The sequence below is a fragment of the Castor canadensis genome, chromosome 3, assembly GCF_047511655.1.
Source record: "Castor canadensis chromosome 3, mCasCan1.hap1v2, whole genome shotgun sequence".
NCBI classification, from domain to species: Eukaryota; Metazoa; Chordata; class Mammalia; order Rodentia; family Castoridae; genus Castor; species Castor canadensis.
In genome coordinates, this window is record NC_133388.1 from 16,498,373 (window position 1) to 16,516,670 (window position 18,298).

An 18,298-nucleotide genomic window follows, 5' to 3' on the forward strand; every position below is an offset into this window, starting at 1 on the left:
TGGGCTTAGGTGACCCTACTACCTCACCCTCCCAAGCTGCTGGGGTTACAGATGCGCCACCCTAGCCAGCTCAGCAGTGAGATCTTTGAAAGAAAACAGAGGGGAAAAAAGGAAAATGCTCAAAATAAGTTGTAGTTTACTGATTTTTAGTTTCTAGTTTTTGCATACTTTAAGTCAGGTAATGTATTTCCTTCATTAATAACCTATTTTCTCGAGGTATTTCTGTTAATCTGATTATATGTTCTTTTTTTTTTTTTTTAGTAGGACTGGGATTTGAACTCAGAGCTTTGCACTTGCAAAGCAAACACTCTACCGCTTGAGCCACACCTGTGGTCCATTTTGCTCTGGTCATTTTAGAGATGGGTTCTCATGAACTATTTGTTGGGGCTGGTCTCAAACCTTGGTCCTCCCAATCTCAGCCTCCTAACTAGATAGGGTTACAGGTGTGAGCCACTGGCGCCTAGCTGTCTGAGCTATTTTTATGAAAATTGTTTTCTTCAACACTCAAGGCTAGCGCAAACTATTTCAGGATTTTTCTGAAGATAATATATAATAATATAAGTACTATAATAAGCATGTAACTTCCAAAAAGTTTTATATTCCTGCAAGGTGATCAAGACTGTTTAAGTCGACAGGTTTAAGAACACCATAGTGACTTCATTCTTGATTCTTATTTTTTTTAATTGCAGAAGGGTCTCTTAGTAAGTAATATGCTTTCTGATAAAGAAGCATTCACCTGAAATTTAGCATTTCTTTGTTTTCTTTCATTTTTTTCTAAGTTCAAATATAATAAAATTGATCATATCACATATGTAATATGGTGATCAGTGTTTATGAGATTTTTGTTGTCTTTTCCCTTTGTACATTTTTTGGGGGGGGTCACTGGGGCTTGAACTGAGGGCCTCATGCTTGCTAGGCAGCCACTCTGCTACATGAGTCGCTCTGCCACACCTTTTTTTTGTGATGGGCTTTATCAAGATAAGGTCTTGGGAACTATTTACCCAGGCTGGCTTCAAACTACACTCTTCCTGCTCTTTGTCTCCTGAGTAGCTGGGATTATAGATGTGAGCCACTGGGGCCCAGCTCCCTTTGTACTTTTTTATATTGCTTTTAATGATTGAGTATCAATTTTACAATTTCTCTCTAAGGACATCAAATGTCCTGGGGCCTCAGCCTCTGAGGCAGCAAGCTGGATGCAAAAGGAGGGCCCATCACTCTGGTTTCTGCTGTCTGCTGTTTGGCTCTCCAGCTGCGGAGTTCTCTTCCTCTGCTCTTTTCCCCATCAGCGTCTCTGGGTTTCTACTCGACTTCATAGTGGTCAGGAAGGAATGGCAGGCTTGCTGAGTTGCCATTTGTCAAAAACCAAGAGGGCAATTGCACACAGGTTGTACACGGGACCTGAGAACTTCCTGGTCCTGTTCTTCCTGGTCCTAGAGTTGCTCTTGAACCTGGAGGTGTGTGGCTGATGGCCTCGGCTCGCTAGGCTCTGGGAACAGTCTGCTTGGGGCTGCAGCTGCATCTGATTTTGATTTCCGATCCCCTGTAGGATGTTACCCCACAAAACTTCCTTGCTGTGCTGAGAGGTGATGCAGAAGCTGTGAAGGGCAGAGGATCTGGAAGAGTCCTGAATAGGTAACGCCGTCTGTTTGATGGACACCACAGTCCCTCAGCGCAGGGCATTTGAACGGGTGCTGTTCTTGGCTCCTGCTCACCTGTGAGGAATTACAGCATACGGAGCTGTGTCCCGCACAAGGGTGAGGTTCCAGTGGCTTGTCTTATCTCAATGACGCATCTCTGTGCCTCTAGGATTCAGGTCCCTCACTTTTTGTTTGGTTTTGTGGATTGAGGACTTCACTCAGGGCTTTGTGCATGCTAGGCAAGTGCTCGCTACCTCTGAGCTACATTCCCGGCTCTTTTTATTTTATTTATTTTATTTTATTACTCTTTGAGGCAGGGATCTTGCTAGGTTGTCCAGGCTGGCCTCACACTTGCAGCCCTCCTGGCTAGGCCCCGTGAGTAGCTGGAATTACAGGTGTGCATCTCCACTCCTGTCCCTCACTCTTCTTAATAAATGTTCCCTGTCATAAATCCACTGTTCTTTGTTGTCTGGATCATAGTGCTGGCCTGTTGCATGACTGGGGAACACACTGAGCCAGGTGTGTATCTCCAGGAACTAGTCAGGTTGTGGGGCCCCAGCCTGCCACCCACCTGTGCCTTGATCACAAGTCAAACCCCAGGGAGAGGACTAATGATTGTTTTGGAGAAAACTAACCCCAATGCCTGCCATGCTGGATGTGGGCTAGAAATGTCTGAATGCTTAGTATCTCTTTATGAGGTGTCTGAGACTCTAGCACATTTCTTTCATGCTGGAGTTAAGCTTGTGTGAGTTAGAACGTGGATGGATTCTATGCAGGGAGAACAGAATTGGCACCCTGCGGTCGTGACACTGTGCCCTCTGGAGCCCTGGGCTGGAGGACAGGCACATCTGAGAGTCTGTGGAGGCTACAAGGTTGCTGGGCTGTGTGTCCTGCCTCCCTTACTCATTTGGGGTGATCTGGTTGGAGACTGTGGCTGCTGTCCACAGTCCACTGTCCAGATCACACCTAGGGTGTGTAAGGTTCCCAGCAAATTTCCCTTCTCCTTTTCAGCTGTCAGTCAGAGTTGTGAGGCTCTGGAACAAAGCTTGCGGTAAAGAGGAACACTCGGGGGGAGCAGAGGGACGAGGCCTTGTGTTCCTCTGTGTCCTTGTTGGGCAACCAGGGTCCTCACCCATCCTCTTCACTTTTGATGAGGGTAACTTTTCAGAGATAGAACTGGAAAGCCGTTGGCCTCTGGCTCTCATTATCTGTTGTTCTGTCTTGGCAGCGGCCCCCAGGATCACGTGTTCGTCTACTTCACTGACCACGGAGCTACCGGAATACTGGTTTTTCCTAATGATGATGTGAGTTTTTCTTACCATTTTGATCTTTGGACTTCCCCCCCGCCCCAGTGCTGGGGATCAAATGCAGGGCTTCATGTGTTAGGCATGTGCTCAATCACTGAGCTACATCAACAGAAATTTTTCTTAGCATTTTAAAGGCAAACTTAGAAGATGTGTTGGGGTGAAATCCAGGGTTTGTTTTCTAAAGCCCCTACTAGGGCTGGTTTGTCCATAGGCTTGGGGACAAGCGTACCAGCCTGAAGTCCATCCAAAGACAATTCTCCCAGGGGTGTCCCCTGCATTTTTCTTCCTGTCACAGCAGCTGTCACAGGACAGGGTGTGTCACACTAGGCACAATAGAACAGTCTCTGAGTAAAAGCAGATTCTTTTCCCTTTTTAAATATGTGGACCAACCACTCAAGGACTCTCCTGGAGATTGATTGTACTGTCCCTGTGGTTACTTCTGAATACTGGCTAATAGGAATTTATAAAGAGTTACTGATAGGGAATTCCCTAAGTGGCCTTTCTTGGTGTGTTGGTCTCAGTGCCACTGTTCTAACCTTTCAGCTTCACGTCAAGGACCTGAACGAGACCATCCACTACATGTATGAACACAAAATGTACCAAAAGGTAACATCTGCCCCTGGGTGGCCTTGGGGAAGAGTGTGGGGAGGGCAGCAGAAGCAGAGCCGACAGGGGTGCGACTGGCCTCCTCATTTGGTGGCCAGGTTTTCTGGGAAGTGTTTCTTCTGGTCAACTTTGATTAACTATTTGTGCTTCTAGGGCTTTAGTGATTTGATGAGATTCATAGAGCGCCTGTTAGGACACAGGGAGAATGCTCACAGCGAGTATGCTCGCCCCCAGGATGGACCCAGCAGGGCTAGGGAGAGGCTGTGATTTAGTCACTGCAGGGCTGGGGACTACACTTTGATGACTGCTGTTCCTAGGACTATCTCCAGTTCGGGACAGTTAAGGAACATGCCACCATCTTATGTTATTTCCCTTTGGCCTCCTTGTCCCTCTCCTGTCCTCTGCCCAGAGTGAGTGGACAAGGTGGACATGTGGGAAGATGGGCTATCCTGTTGACTTCGCTCTTTGGAACTGCTCCTGTATCAGATGGTGACACTGCATTTTTTGCATTATGTCAACTAGTAGATCAATTTATTCCATTGGGGATGAATAAATTTGGCTCCTGGTCAAATGGCTTCTGCAGCCTCTGGCAACAGCCTCTTATAGCAGCAAGGTCTCCCAGCAGCTGAAGTGAAAGGCTCAGAAGTGTGGGTGGAGGGGTGGAGTGCCATGGCCACGCAGGAGCTCACTGTCTCATGCCTTGCAGATGGTGTTCTACATTGAGGCCTGTGAGTCTGGCTCCATGATGAACCACCTGCCCCATGACATCAATGGTAGGTGTGCGAGCACTGGCCTCTGAGCCAGGCTGCCAGGCAGGTGGTGCTCGGTTGTCCTCAGACACTGCACACCAGAATCGAGCACTGTACGTGAGCAGGACTGCTGAGGGCAGCCTGGTACAGACCTGGGGCACATTTGCTGAGGTTCTGGCTTCCTCTACTCCTTGAGGATCTGTAGTCAGGAAATGCAGAAGCCATGTGTGAGCTGCAAAGTGTCCTTCCTGGTTCTAGCAAAGCTGCTTAAGTTCAAAGCCAGCTGTGGTCTACTGTGATCCGTTGTACTGATTCTCTCATCTCAGGCAGGTGACTTACCGTCTTTGACCCTCAGTTACCTCCATCTGCAAAATGGGGATAAAGACAGTGCTTATGTGTTGGAAGAGTGATGTTTTATTTTTATTCTTTATGATTGAATTATCTTTTAAAACAAATTTTTACATTTTTATTAGCGTATATTAGTTGTACAAAGGAGTTTCATTGTGAGATTTCCATACGTGTATACTTTGGTCAAGTTCACCCCCTCCATTATTCTTTCTCAGTCCCCGCCCCCCGCCAAGAGCTGCATTTTTTGTTGTTTTGCTTTTGTTCTTTTTATTGGTACTGGGGTTTGAACTTGGCCTTGCCTTGTAGGTAGGTGCTTTACCACTTAAGCCATGCCCCCAGTCCCCAAGACTTGGGTCTTGAATGATGCTATGTGTCCAGCAGTATTCTGAACCCATGGTAGATAGCGACTACATGGTAAGTATAAAGGTTCTGTCCAGTTAAGTGGGTTTTTATTTTTCAGTTCCCTTCCTTTGTTCCTTCGTTCCTTCCTTCCTTTATTTTTGTACTAGGGATTGAACCCAGGACCCTGTGTGTGCTTTTATTACTTGAGCTACATCTTCAGCCCTAATTTTATTTTCATTTAATTTTTTTTTGTGGTTCTGGGGATGGAACCCAGAACCTTGTACCTGCTTGGCAAGTGCTCTAGCTACCGTGATACACCCCCAGTCCTCATCTGAGAATTTTTTTTTTTTTTTTTTTTTTTTTTTTTTCTGTTTGAACTTGGTTCTATTAGACATAAATCATCCAATTTTAGGTAGTATTTTTTTAAACAGGCTATACACCCCAGCCATACCATCTGGATTATGCATCTTTAAAAATAACATTGTCTAACATATGTATTTACATAATGTATAAATAACATTGTCTAAACATACGTACTGGTGATTCTCACTAGTCCAGGAGTCATTCAGTATTGCAGGGAAAGACAACTGTATCTGGAGGGTTGCTGTATCTCCTCTTGTCTATATACTTTGCTTCTTTTTTCAATACTGGGGTTTGAACTCAGGGCCTCACACTTGCTAGGCAGGAGAACTCCCCCTTGAACCATCCCGCCAGTCCCTTTTTTGTGTGTTGGGTATTTCTGAGATGGTGTCTTGCTTTTTGCCTGGGACTGCCCTTGCACTTCAAGTCTCCTAAGTTTCGAGGATTACAGGTGAGACACCAATGCCTGGCTACATTTTGTTTTTTGTCTGAGAGGTAGAAACAGAGGTTACATATAGTTAACACTGTTGTGGCAACTTAAAGATGTTAATTTTTTTTTTCTTTTTTTTTTTTAACCACAATAAAGAGGGAAAAAGAAGAAAGTTTACTGGATAGTAAGATTCAGAATAACTAAATTTTTATACACACACACACATGGACACAAACCCCTCAAAACCTCTTTGGAATTCACGGCTATAATACAATAAAACTAGCAATTACTTAAACACATACAACAGTCATCTCCAAACAAAAGATCTTACTCTCTGACCTCTGGTTAAGTTGGTTATATCCAAGCTTTTATCTATCTGCATATTTATTGCCAACTTTGAACCAGTGATTTGTTTCAATTTTTTTGAATGAAACAATTTCTTCTTATTTTAGGGCTTTACAAATGGTGTTCTCTTTGCCTCAAACACTTTCTCAAGATTTTTCTTTTCTCATTTATTCTTCAGGACTCAGCTTAAGTTAATTTCTTTATAAAGGCCTTCTTTAAACTTCCTAAAGTTTAGAAGAATCACCTTGGCAATTCATACATTCATCCATTCAGCCTCTCACAGAAGTCTGCCTTTTTCCTTTGTATCATCTAATACAATTGTATGTCACTTTGTTAGTCTGTCCCATAGACTAAAAGTTCTATGAGGCAGAAACTGTTTATCTGGTTAACTGTTGTATCATCAGTGTCCCAGTACCTGTATACAGTGGATGTTAAGTACTCTTTTCCCAGAAAAGCCTTTCATCCCACTTAGATACCCTCAAAGGAGTAGGTGAAGACAGCCATAAAGTTTGTGAGCTTGGTGGTGGAGACAGTGGCTGAATGGCCAGAGTGATGAAAGAAAGTTAGGGCTGGATGAGTGGGAAGCAACAAGGGAGAGATGAGGAAAGTATGGGACACGCATTTAATAAGGTTTCCTGTCTACTCCCCCATGATTCTATCCCTACCCCAAACATGTCATTAAACAACAATTTATTTGTTCTTTTAGAGGATTAGGTAAACCTCAGATTATAAAACCGAGACCAAAATAATTTTTCAGAATTAAGAGTATGTTCAAGAAACCAGTCACACTTTAACTGGATTGGATGATGTAGTTCTCCAAATAACCTTCATTGAGGAAGTATGTTCCTCTATTATGTTCCTCCTCTCAGTCACTAAAGAAGATATGTTGTTTCTTGATGGGCTGGCACTATTTCTTTTTTGCTGCTCTTTTCCCTTCTCCTTTCTTTGGTTTCCCTTTTCCACGAAGCTTCTTTAAACGTCTTTGCTCATCCTTAAAATCCTGATGCTCGTCTCTGTAAAGGCCAAGAAAACGGAGTGTGCCCATGAGTGCAAAATACGTGTTGTGATTTGGATACCAGTCATAAGTCTCCTTCCTCTTAGCCAAGGGCTGTTCACTGAACAATTTCACCACTTTCATGGACTTGGAATCGGTAGGCCTGGCAACTTCACCAAAGAGGCGGGCACTCAGGCGAGACATGCGCAATGCATATTCTGAAAGTGAAGACATTTCTTGAGCAGTAAGGAACAAAATTCCCTGGTCCTGACCTTCTTCACCCACGCGCCCCAGTTCCCTCATCTGAGAATTTTTAAAATAACTTCCTCTAGGACTCAGGTTAGGTCCCTAATTTTTAGAGCTTCCTGAGCTATTAAAACCTGTCAGCATTCTTCCAAAATAGTATGATGTCCCAAGCCTGAGTGCTTGCTTATTGTTACTGGCTTTTGTCTTCCATATTTAATTTGAGATGAATTATTGTACCAAGTGGACCAGGCTGGCCACAGTTACAACCATCTCCCTGTGCTGAGCCTTGAGCTCACCAATGGGGAAGGAATGACCCCAGCTGCAAGGGCAGTCCAGTCAGGAACAAAATGTGACTCAGTGAGACCTTTAATTCCTCATAGTTTATGCAACTACTGCCGCCAACCCCAGCGAGTCGTCCTATGCCTGCTACTATGATGAGGAGAGGGGCACCTACCTGGGCGACTGGTACAGTGTCAACTGGATGGAAGATTCAGATGTGGTGAGCCCCTTGTGGGGACTGCCTCCTTACTGTGGTTTCCATACCAGGCTCTGGTCCTTCAGGGACAGCCATGCTTTCCCTTTTGCAGGAGGATCTGACCAAAGAGACCCTTCACAAGCAGTACCAGTTGGTGAAGTCCCACACCAACACCAGCCACGTCATGCAGTACGGAAACAAAGTAAGTTGAGGCCTCTGCTCTCGCTCTCTATTCCTCACCCCAGGTGAACTCACCTGGAACTTTGTTGCTTGGAGAAGAGAAATGGGATTCTGGTGCAGAATGGCTGACATTTGACATGGGGATGGCTGCTTTATTTGACAACTCTAGAGGTCCTGGGGACCTCATCAAGCCTTGCTAGGCTCAAACTTGCACTTTGGGCAAGTGATCTAACCTCTCTGAACCTGTGTCCTCCTTGGGCAGAACCGTAGCCCACAAGATAGCCCACACAGGAGAAGGCCTCTTACACATGAGAGGCATTAAACGTGAGCCTGGCAGATGGTAAGAGGTACTGAGACTAAAAGCACTTTCAAGCTCTGTGGCCCTGTCCATGGAGACCCACACTTTGCACTCTTAAAGTTCCTGCCATACTCCAAACTGCAAGATACTTTGTGCCTTTGGCTGTGAATTAGAGATGTCCCCTCCCACCATGTCCACCAGGGATGAAGGTGGTCAGATAGGTCAGTTCCCAGGCGCTGTCTGTGGCAGGCTTGTAATTTCCTGAGCCTCTGGGCAGGCCCCTGACATGTCCACACTTACTGCAAAACACGCACCAGCTTCCAGTCCACCAGCTGAGATGTTTTCCCTGTGCACAAGCACCAGCCTTCTAGAATGCAGGAGGCAAAAAGTCAGCTCTTCCCTGGGGAGCGTGGCTGGGGGCTGGGAGCCTGTCAGCCAGTGCAGCCAGTGGAGCAATCACAGGATGTGAAAAGAGTCCTCAGGACAATGTGGCCTGGTGGGGCATTTGAGCACCCATAGGAGAGAACTGGGCAGGGCAAAGGCAGGAGAGGTAACTCTGGGAAGGCACTGTCCTGCTTTGTGGACCCTGTTTCAGGCCTCCCTTACCCTGTAGGGTCCTCAGGGTCACCATTTCTGGTCTTGGTAGGTGAGGTGTGATAGATCTTTTCAAAACTTTCTGTGTTTATGTATATTTGTGATTTTAGCTTTCAGTTTTAGAAGTGTTGCTTTCTTGGGGAACAAGATGCTTGCAGCTCTCTTTCCCAGGGTTGGGGAGCCAGTCTGCAGGGGCCTGTGCAGGCAGACAGAGCCTGGCTGTTGTGGCCTCTTGTTGGCTTCCCTGTGGTCCTAGCTCTGCCCTTCATACTTTGGCTCTGACTTGGACAAATGCTAGGCACCTCCCTATGACTGGTTCTTGGGAATAGGTGGGGGAGCAGGGGGAGTTAGCACAGTCTAGGACTGTAACAAGTCGAAACACCTCTGGTCTAAGCTCCACTTAACTGTGGATTGGCAGCTGTGTTGGCATGTGGAAGAAGAGCAGACATTGACTGCAAAGCATGCTGGGCATTTTTGAAGTTCCTCATTAGTAGATTTCAGGTGCACCAATGTGCCACCTTGCCTACTGCTGGGCACTGACCACCTGTTTTCAGGCTGTAATTGGGGCACTTCCAAGGTCCTAAAACTGTGGGAGTGAACTGTGAGTGTCCCACGGAGGGGCCTGGTCCAGGACACATTTGGCACGTCTGCCCTTTCCACCTAAACTGATTTTCTCTCTCTCTCTCTCTCTCTCTCTGCAGTCCATCTCTGCCATGAAACTGATGCAGTTTCAGGGTATGAAACACAGAGCCAGCTCCCCTATCTCCCTGCCTCCAGTCCCACACCTTGACCTCACTCCGAGCCCCGAGGTGCCCATGACGATCATGAAGAGGAAACTGATGCATGCCAATGACCGGGAGCAGTCCTGGGCTCTCATTAAGCAGATCCAGCAGCATCTGGATGTGAGTAGTAGTAAAAGGGACCCTTCCGGGCACGTGCCAGCCGTGGTGGCGGCATCCCTGCCTCCTGTGTCTGCAGCACTGCTCTGAGCTGACAGAACTCGGGTTGCCCCCTCCTCACAGGGGACTGTGTAGAAAAGGAAGCCTGCTCCATGTAAAGTAGAAGCAAGTGGGTACAGCAGAGTTTGACCCCAGTCTTCAGTGATAAGCTAGCCTTGACCTCTTCAGGAGGATGGAGCCGCGATTGGGGGTTCTTCTTCCCCATATCCTGCCAGGAAGCCATGGCATATGGGTGGTTTCCTCTTACATACCTTTTTTGCTTAGAAGACATTTTTATTTTGCTGCCTGTTGACTTAGTCATTTTTTTAAAATCCAGTCTACAAAATTTTCTGCAGTCTGATGCAATCATGGTCTTAGTCAGAAGTTCCTCCTAAAATGCTTATGTTGTCCTTTGTGACCGCCAAGCCTGTTTTCAGTGGCCCCTCAGTGGTTTGGAGTTGCACAAGTATTTTCAAATCATAGCTGTGCACTCACTGGAATGACAGGCAAGAAGGTGGCCTGTCCCTTCCATCAGAGCAGCTCTGTGTTAGTGCCAGTCCCCAGCCAGCACAGCACAGTGATAGATACACTGAAATACAGTCTGGATTGTCTAGGAAAGATTTTAAAACAGATGTATTTGTTTTGAATGCATTTGTTACATTATCCCAAAGGTGAGTACTCCGTGTGTGACACCCAAGAAGCCAGGACTTGTTTTGAGCAAGTGTCTGACACAGTGTGACACAGTGGTCCTCATGCTTTTTAGTCCTGGGCCTCTATTGATCCCAGAGGGCTTTTGTTTATGGTGAGTTTTGTCTGTTGATATTTACTGCATTCAAAATTCAAATGACATAGAATGGCATTTTGTCTTTAACCTTTGGATAGTTCATAGAAACTAAACCAGGGCTTTCTTGTGTTGGCTTGCACAGCTGTGTAAACCATCCAGGGTTTCTCTGGTACCTCCTACAAATTTGAAAATTATTTCCAAGCCTAACACTTCTTACTGATTCATCTTTCCTGCTAACTGTTACATCATTGCATTTTTATGTGAAATAAAGAATTGTTTTAAAAATCAAAAGAGATTTAAAATATGTAACTCATTCAGAAATAACCATAAGAAACCCATTTCGGCCAGCACTTGGGAGAGGCAGGAGGATCATGAGTTTGAGGCCAGCCATCTCAAGACAAAACAAAAAGAAAAGAAACCCATTTGTATTAATGTGTTTTTATGAAAGTCATTTCCCAAAACAGAAGAGCTGCATTGCTCTTTGCAGACGTCTCTTGTGCAGAACTTAAACTTCCTGATCCTTGTACCTGCTATTGCATTCACTCCATGGGGCTCTGTTGCTTTGGCTGGATCATAAGAAGTGAGCCCAGCTTTACACAGCTACATAGTTGAGAATGGAAAGGCCTATGGGCCCACAAGAGCTCTGGGGGCACCATGGCTTTGGAGCACATGCAGGCCCAGCACCCGGGGCAGTGGATTCAGACACGGAGGAAGCAAACCTTGATTGGAGAGGAGCTGGCACAGAGACTTTGATGTTGAAGCCGGGTTCATGTGGAACAGTGTTCTCTTTCAGATGTCATTTTTCATCCTCTGGGAGGAACACAAACCCCTTTTGTGTCCTCTGTCTAACCATCTATGGTTTTCTTAGCAGTTGGGCAGAGATGCCCACAGGCACGCAGCACTGTGCATGGGACAGCAGTCTGCTTTGTGACACAGGTTCTTCCTAAGAAGAAGTCAGAGTGTTTCTGGATGTCACATAAGCCACACTCACACTTTTACCTCCTCCAGAATGAATTTATTGCATCTGTTTTTCACCCCTAGGAACTGGGGGCTGTGTGAAGATGTCTTTTAACATGCTATCATTGTTCTGTGTTAAGTCAGGCACACTTTGAAAAGCTGCATTTCTCCCTAGGCCAGAAACATCATTGAGGAGTCAGTACACAAGATCGTGTCCTTGCTGGCAGAGTCCGAGGCTGTGGCTGAGAGACTTCTGTCTGAGAGAGCCCTGCTCACCGCACATGGCTGCTACCAGGCAGCTGTGACACACTTCCGCACGCACTGCTTCAACTGGCACTCCTCCACGGTGAGCCCTGGGCCTCCCGCATCTGAAATCCTAAAGGGAACTTAGGTGCAGTAGCTTGTAGAAGGTTCCATCCAGGCTGAGGAGGGAGTGGACTCATGTCAGCAGTCTTAGATGAAATGAGAGGAAAACGGATGTCCAAGTTCACCAGCCTTCCATCTTGGCCCGGAGCACTTACGGTCTGTCCATGTGATGACCATCGCCATTCCTATTGGCTGGGAAGGGCGCTTACTTCTCTTCACACTGTTGCTATCCCTGCCAGAGCCCGCCCCTCACCCCAGTCTTCACATCAGCCACACAGGGTTTCTCCTGCAGAGTCTCTTCCAATCTCTCCCCAAGATTTATTGTTAAAGTCAGACCCTGGCCCATGGAGGGGAAGGAAGATAGAAGTTTCTGCAGATAGTAGAATGTCAATACTACGGGATGTTTGCATCCAGCTAGACAAAGGTTGGCCCCACCTGTGGCCTGTTTCTCCTACCCCAAGTCTGTTTTCTCATGGAAAGTTATGCTGAAACACAACCATGCTTAGGACAGCCACCCGCTGTCCTTAACTGTCTGCACACCTCAGCAGCGTGGGCCCCTGATATCGTTGTGTCGCCCCACTCTGCTCTTGCTTTCTGGTCTCTAGAATTATGCAGAGGGACTCCCCTCTTCCTCATGGATGTTCTCACGCTCCTCTGAAGTTTTCTTAAGATCATCTCCCTGGTTATTTCAGTTCTGCCTGCTATAATCCAGTTTGGCGTTCATGTACCATCTGCCTCCCTCCTCAGTGTGTCTCCCACAATCTGAAGGCAGGCTTCCAGACCAGGCCTTGCTAGCAGGGTAGGCTCTTGGGAGTTCCAACAGGAGTCCTTCCTTTGAATTGGCCCACGTGTTAGGAGGCCTGCGGCCCCTTGCATGTGTGGGATTTTCCTGGGATATAGTCTGTACGTATCACTAGATTATCAAAAGGGAAAAAGGGCCAATAATCCCTGTCTCATTTTTTGTAACTACAAAAAATGGCATTTTTCCAATTATTGTTGGGAGGCAGAGATCAGGAGGCCAGTGTGGGCAAAAAGTGAGACACTATCTCAACAAATAAGACAGACATGGTAGCACATATCTGTAATCCTAGCTATGGAGAAGCAAAGAGAGGAGGATCCTGGTCCCAGGCAAAAACATGAGACCTTACCTAAAAAAATAACTAAAGCAAAATAGGACTGGGGGTGTAGCTTAAGTGGCAGAGCACCTGCTTAGCAAGCATGAGGGTCTGAGTCCAAACCCCCGTAGGACCAAAAAAGGAGCTGATTGCATAGTGAGATGATGTTGTTTCTTCTTCTTTTCCCTCCAGTATGAGTATGCTCTGAGACAGTTGTACGTGCTGGCCAACCTTTGTGAAAAGCCTTATCCCATTGACAGGTAAAGCACACAGGACATTTGAAATATGGGTGTCACAGTGAAAGCAGAAGGGAGCACAATGCTGTTCTTCGTGTGAGCAGCGGTTTTGCTTCTGCCAGCTGCTGCCCGGCTTTGCCCTAGTGACATTTGTCCATGGGTTTGAGAGTGGTGGTATCCTCTGTGCTGATTGCTGGGTGGATGGCCCACCCATGACTCCTGCTGCATCTTGGCTGTGGTTGTCTTACTCTCTTTTGGGTTGACCTCACTCACCAAACTTTTCCTGTCTCTTAACAGGATAAAAGTATCCATGGACAAAGTGTGCCTTGGTCACTACTGAAAAGCTGCCTTCTGGATGCTTCTCCAAGTGTGAATACCATCCTGTAGAATGTGTGCTAACTGGAGCCTAGAGAGGTGACCTCCTGGGAATACTGTTGGGCCACTCTGTCCCTCCCAGGCCCATCTTTTGCAGGACATTTGGTCACCTTCCCTGACTTCCCCAGTCTTCCACAGACACCTGTGAAGCTCTAAAGAAACTACAGGGTGGGTGGCAAAAGCTCTGTGTGGCGAAAGGGCTTTTTGCTTCTTAGGAGGTTTTTTTGCCCTTTAGTTTTCAAGAACAAGAGGCCCACTGGAGGCTTCTGTAGCCAGCGAAAGAATCTTTGTTCTGAGAAATTTGCAACTGAAACCTCGTTAAGTGTTCAAAATGATTTTCTTGATTTTCTTGAAGGGGGCTGTTAGCCCCAAAGGGAAAATTATTTTTAGCAAATATAACTTTTGATTGCTTTTGTATTTTATTCTTCAATAATGGACAAGCCTTAAAAAAAATAAAGATTTATAACAGAAGCTGAAGATGTGTTTCTGGTGCCCGGCTTTGTGGCTTACACTCCTGGCCTGTGACCTTCCGCCTTTTCCCACCTCATCTCCTCCCACCGCTCTGCTCTTTTCCGCTCCTCTGCACATGGTGCACCGCCAGTCTTCTGTGCCTTTGCAATCTGCTGTTTCTCTTGCCCTGGATCTCTTTCCCTTCTCCCCAGACACTAGGGCCTAAAGTGCCCTTCTTTCTTGAACTTTCCTTGTTGTCTCCCTCTCTCCACTTAGCTTGAATCTGGCTCATGTGTTGAAGGCTTGGTCCCCAGCTGGTGACTGGTGGGAGTTGCTGGCAATTTTAGGAGGAGGGGCCTGCCTAGAGGAAGTGGGTCACTGGGGATGGGGCCTTTGAAGGATATACTTGGTTTCCAGTCTTCCTTTCCCTGTCTCATGATCACTAGAAAGTAAAGAATCTTCCACTGTCACACCCTCCCTTCACCATAATGTCCTGCCCAAGCCCCTGGGGCCAAGCAACCATGGACCAAAGACTCTGAAACTGTGAGCCAAAATAAATCAATTCCTCCCTTCAGTTATTTTGTTATGCATTTTGTCACAGTAACAAAAATCTAACACAGAAACCCTCCTTACTAGTGCCATTGCCTTGGTCCCTCTGCAGGTCATGCATCTCTCAAGTAGCATCAGTGCCTGTCTTTAGGTACAAAGCAGGGAGTGGACATCGCACTGGAGAAGGTGATCTCCTCCTGGGCAGAGGCCATTGACTTACTTGTCTGTGTTCGCCTGGCTAGGTTGCTGCACACAAGGTCCTGTTAAAGACACATGAAATCAACACTAACAACTGACGACATTATTGCTCTAATATGCTGGGATTTTCAGGTGGTGAGGGTCCTTTTTTCTGCACATACATAGGAAGGAGATGGGGGTGTTTCTTGGGAAGGAGATGGGGCATTTCTCCCTGACTAATCTCCATCTTTGGGGAACACCTGGCCCTCCCACAGTCCATCCTTCAAGTTTCCCCTCTCAATGATCGCCCTCACTGCTATTAGGAACTGGGATGGTGAAGTCTATTTAATGACTACTTCCTGCTGAAAGGGGGCAACGAAGGGGCAGGAGGCATCAGGCTGACCACTAGAGCAGTTATTGCGGGGACACAATAATAGGTCGTCTATTTTTATCAGCATCTGTAGTCTGGTGGATTCTAGGTGAGAACAAACAAACTTGACAAGTGTAGAAGGCAAGGTCAAACACAAGTAAGAGAATAATGGCAACTCTAAGACCCAGAAAGGATGATGTCGTAGAGGGGAGCTGGGATTTTATTTGATCCCAGGCCTATGTGGATACTTGAGTTTTGAGGGACTCTTCCCAGAGCCACTTAGCCCGTTGGAGAATGCAGTGTGTATTTTTTTTTATACAATGTCTGAAGTATTTATATGTGTGACAGGAAATGTTGGCAATTGTACATACCCTTCCCTGTTTAGCCAAAAGAAAATCCAAGACTTTGGTCCATGAGTCCAAGAAAAAACCCCATTATTTAAGTCCAAAACTAAAAACATCACCTGTAAGTACCATAGGACATGTCTGGAGCCATGTCCTTTTTCTATTAAAGTAGAAGATTCTGGCCAAAAATATAAGCTGTGCCTAGAGGGCTTTAATGTCAGATAGCCACACATGTATAAGAATCACTTCTTTAACCCTCTTGGCTTGAGCAGTCTCCTCGGAAGATTTTTCTGATTGGTCATTTTGATCCTTCCTGTTGAGGATTAGCTTTCTCTTTAAGTGTCCCACGTGGGTGGGTGGAAGCAACAAGCAGGTCAGGTGGGAGTCAGTGTCAACTAGACCCTTTTGGCCAAATTTAGGCAACAAAGGGACTTAGAAGGTGTTGCTCTGAGGCAGTGGGCTTCTAGGTAACGACAATAAAAGATAAAATCTAAAGCTGACTTGGTTGACAGACAGGTACCTGTTAGAGTCATTTTTTATGGACTTGATTATAAATGTTCCAGAAGAATCAGAACTGTAATGACAAAAAATTAAAAGAGCCATGCTTAAAATTCTGATGGACAATTTAGCAACTAACAGAACAGTATGTTAGTACCACTGACACTTTGTTACAGTGTTTATCTAAATTTTGTATTTTAGAAGGCCTGATAAACTTGAAAATGCAAATATACTTAATATGTAGGAGCCAGCACCAGCATCACAGCTCTCTATAGTGAGCTCCACATCCACATGAGTTCATATTGACACAGCCAAGGCTAATTCATTACCGTGTGGACCATTTTACCTTTCTGTCTTTTCTTTTCTCATTTCTTTCTCTTTCTTTTTCTTTCTTTCTCAGTAAACACTAGATGATAATTATTAAGATATTTAAAATTTACACTTCATCAGTAGAGTTTTTAAAAAAAATCTACTTGGCAGAAAGACCACTTAAATATGAAGCATTCTGAGCAAAAATCAATATATAGCATTTGCTATATATCTTTAGATATCATATTTTAAATTTACATTTAAAAACACAAAGGAACAAATTTTCTACAATTTTTAGAACATGAAAGATATGATACACAACTTATTACAAATATAATCCCAACAAAACAGCTTTCTTTTAAAATGAATTCTCTTTTTGTGCTCTTCAGTTAAAGCGAACTGTCAGCAGCTTGTTTTGAGAGCTCTGAGTCTCTTGTTGGAGATCACAGAAGGTCTGGGGAATCAGAGGAAGTAGGAAATTGGTGCCAGGAAGTAATTTCCTTCCTTGAACACTCCACAGGGAGTGCAGAGCTATGATTACCTAAGATGGCATGGAAGCTGCAGCTGGAATGGCACTTTGCTAAATTTGGCAGCCCAGGGGGAAAATGAAACTTTTTAAGTCAGGAAGTCTGCTTTGGTGAACGTCTCTATCTGTCTGTCATGCTGTCCTTTGTCTGTAATTCTGAGAGGGGTATTGAATTCTCCAATATAAAATAAGTATTAATGGCTGATGGAACTGCAAACAGAATAAGGTATTTTTGTAGTCTCTACCAGGAATCATTTCCTCCAGACGAAAATGTGAGTCCAGGATTGGGAATTCTTTCTGTTTTCTCTTTCTCTTTTTTGGAAGCACTGGGATTTTGAACTTTGGGCTTTTTTGGGCTTTGCACTTCCTAGGCCAGTGCTCTACCACTTGAGCCACACCTCCAGCCCCTTTCTGTCATTCTTAACTGTGAATTCCCACTCTATGAAGGAAAAACATGGCACCCACTACCCATCGTCCACTTGATTGTTTGGTTCAGTATACATGTGTAGCTGTCTCAGAATGGCTCCCCACTGAGAGAACACCTTTATCAACTAGAGTACAATTCTTTCATGCAATTTCTTTTAATTGCCTTTATTCTTACAGACTCATTTCCAAAGCTCCTTAGGCCAGCTCCTTGTCCTTTATAAGATAGTTAACATTCTTTTGTAGCAGACTATAATCCACTCTGGGACCCCTTAACTTCTAAAGAGGTATTTTAAAATTTGCACACGTTAAGGGTCACCCTTTATATGAAGTTCTGTCTATTTTGACAAATGCATTATGTGCAGGATCCACCATTTCATTTTCATCTAGAGTAGTTTCAGTGCCTGAAAAATCCCCTGATGTCAGCTACTCAACCTTTCTTTTCTCCTCATCCCCAGCAACCATAGATCTTACTGTCACTAGAGTTAGCCTTTTCCAGTTGTCTTCTTTCACTTAGTAATAGGCATTTAAGTTTTTTCCAGTCTTCTCATGACTTGATAGCTCCTGTTTTTGTTTGTTTGTTTGTTTTTTGGCAGTACTGGGGTTTGGTCTCACACTTGCTAGGCAGCTGCTCTACCACTTGAGCCACTCCACCAGCCATTTTTTTGTTGGGTATTGTTGAGATAGGGTCTCTTGAACTATTTGCCCTGACTAGCTTTGAACTGTGATCCTCTTGATCTCTGCTTCCTGAGTAGCTAGGATTACAGGTGTGAACCACTGGCGCCTGCCTGGTGATAGCTCTCATTTTTATCACTGAATTCCATTCTATGGGTGTTCCATAATTTGATTATTACTACTGAAGGACATCTTGGTTACTTCCAGCTTTCAGAGATTTTAAATGAAGCACTGAAAGCATTCATTTAATTGTGTAAATCATAGTACAATGATTGCTAGATCACAAAACTGGTTA

At 45.2% G+C, this 18,298-nt stretch overlaps 1 protein-coding gene and 1 pseudogene across 1 annotated transcript in view; one reads left to right on the forward strand and one right to left on the reverse strand.

The window, feature by feature from the left end:
- Positions 1-14,159, forward strand: part of Lgmn (legumain) — a 36,223-nt gene extending 22,064 nt beyond the window's left edge. Inside the window, exons 5-14 of the mRNA XM_020179798.2 lie at positions 1,547-1,632; positions 2,866-2,941; positions 3,488-3,550; positions 4,257-4,323; positions 7,745-7,863; positions 7,952-8,041; positions 9,613-9,813; positions 11,766-11,936; positions 13,264-13,331; positions 13,605-14,159. Of these exons, the coding sequence (XP_020035387.2) occupies positions 1,547-1,632; positions 2,866-2,941; positions 3,488-3,550; positions 4,257-4,323; positions 7,745-7,863; positions 7,952-8,041; positions 9,613-9,813; positions 11,766-11,936; positions 13,264-13,331; positions 13,605-13,647 (984 nt within the window). The 3' untranslated portion in view covers positions 13,648-14,159. The remainder of the gene's footprint in view (positions 1-1,546; positions 1,633-2,865; positions 2,942-3,487; positions 3,551-4,256; positions 4,324-7,744; positions 7,864-7,951; positions 8,042-9,612; positions 9,814-11,765; positions 11,937-13,263; positions 13,332-13,604) is intronic.
- On the reverse strand, positions 5,935-7,421 carry LOC141421499 (small ribosomal subunit protein mS33 pseudogene; annotated as a pseudogene).
- Positions 14,160-18,298: the final 4,139 nt, after the last annotated feature.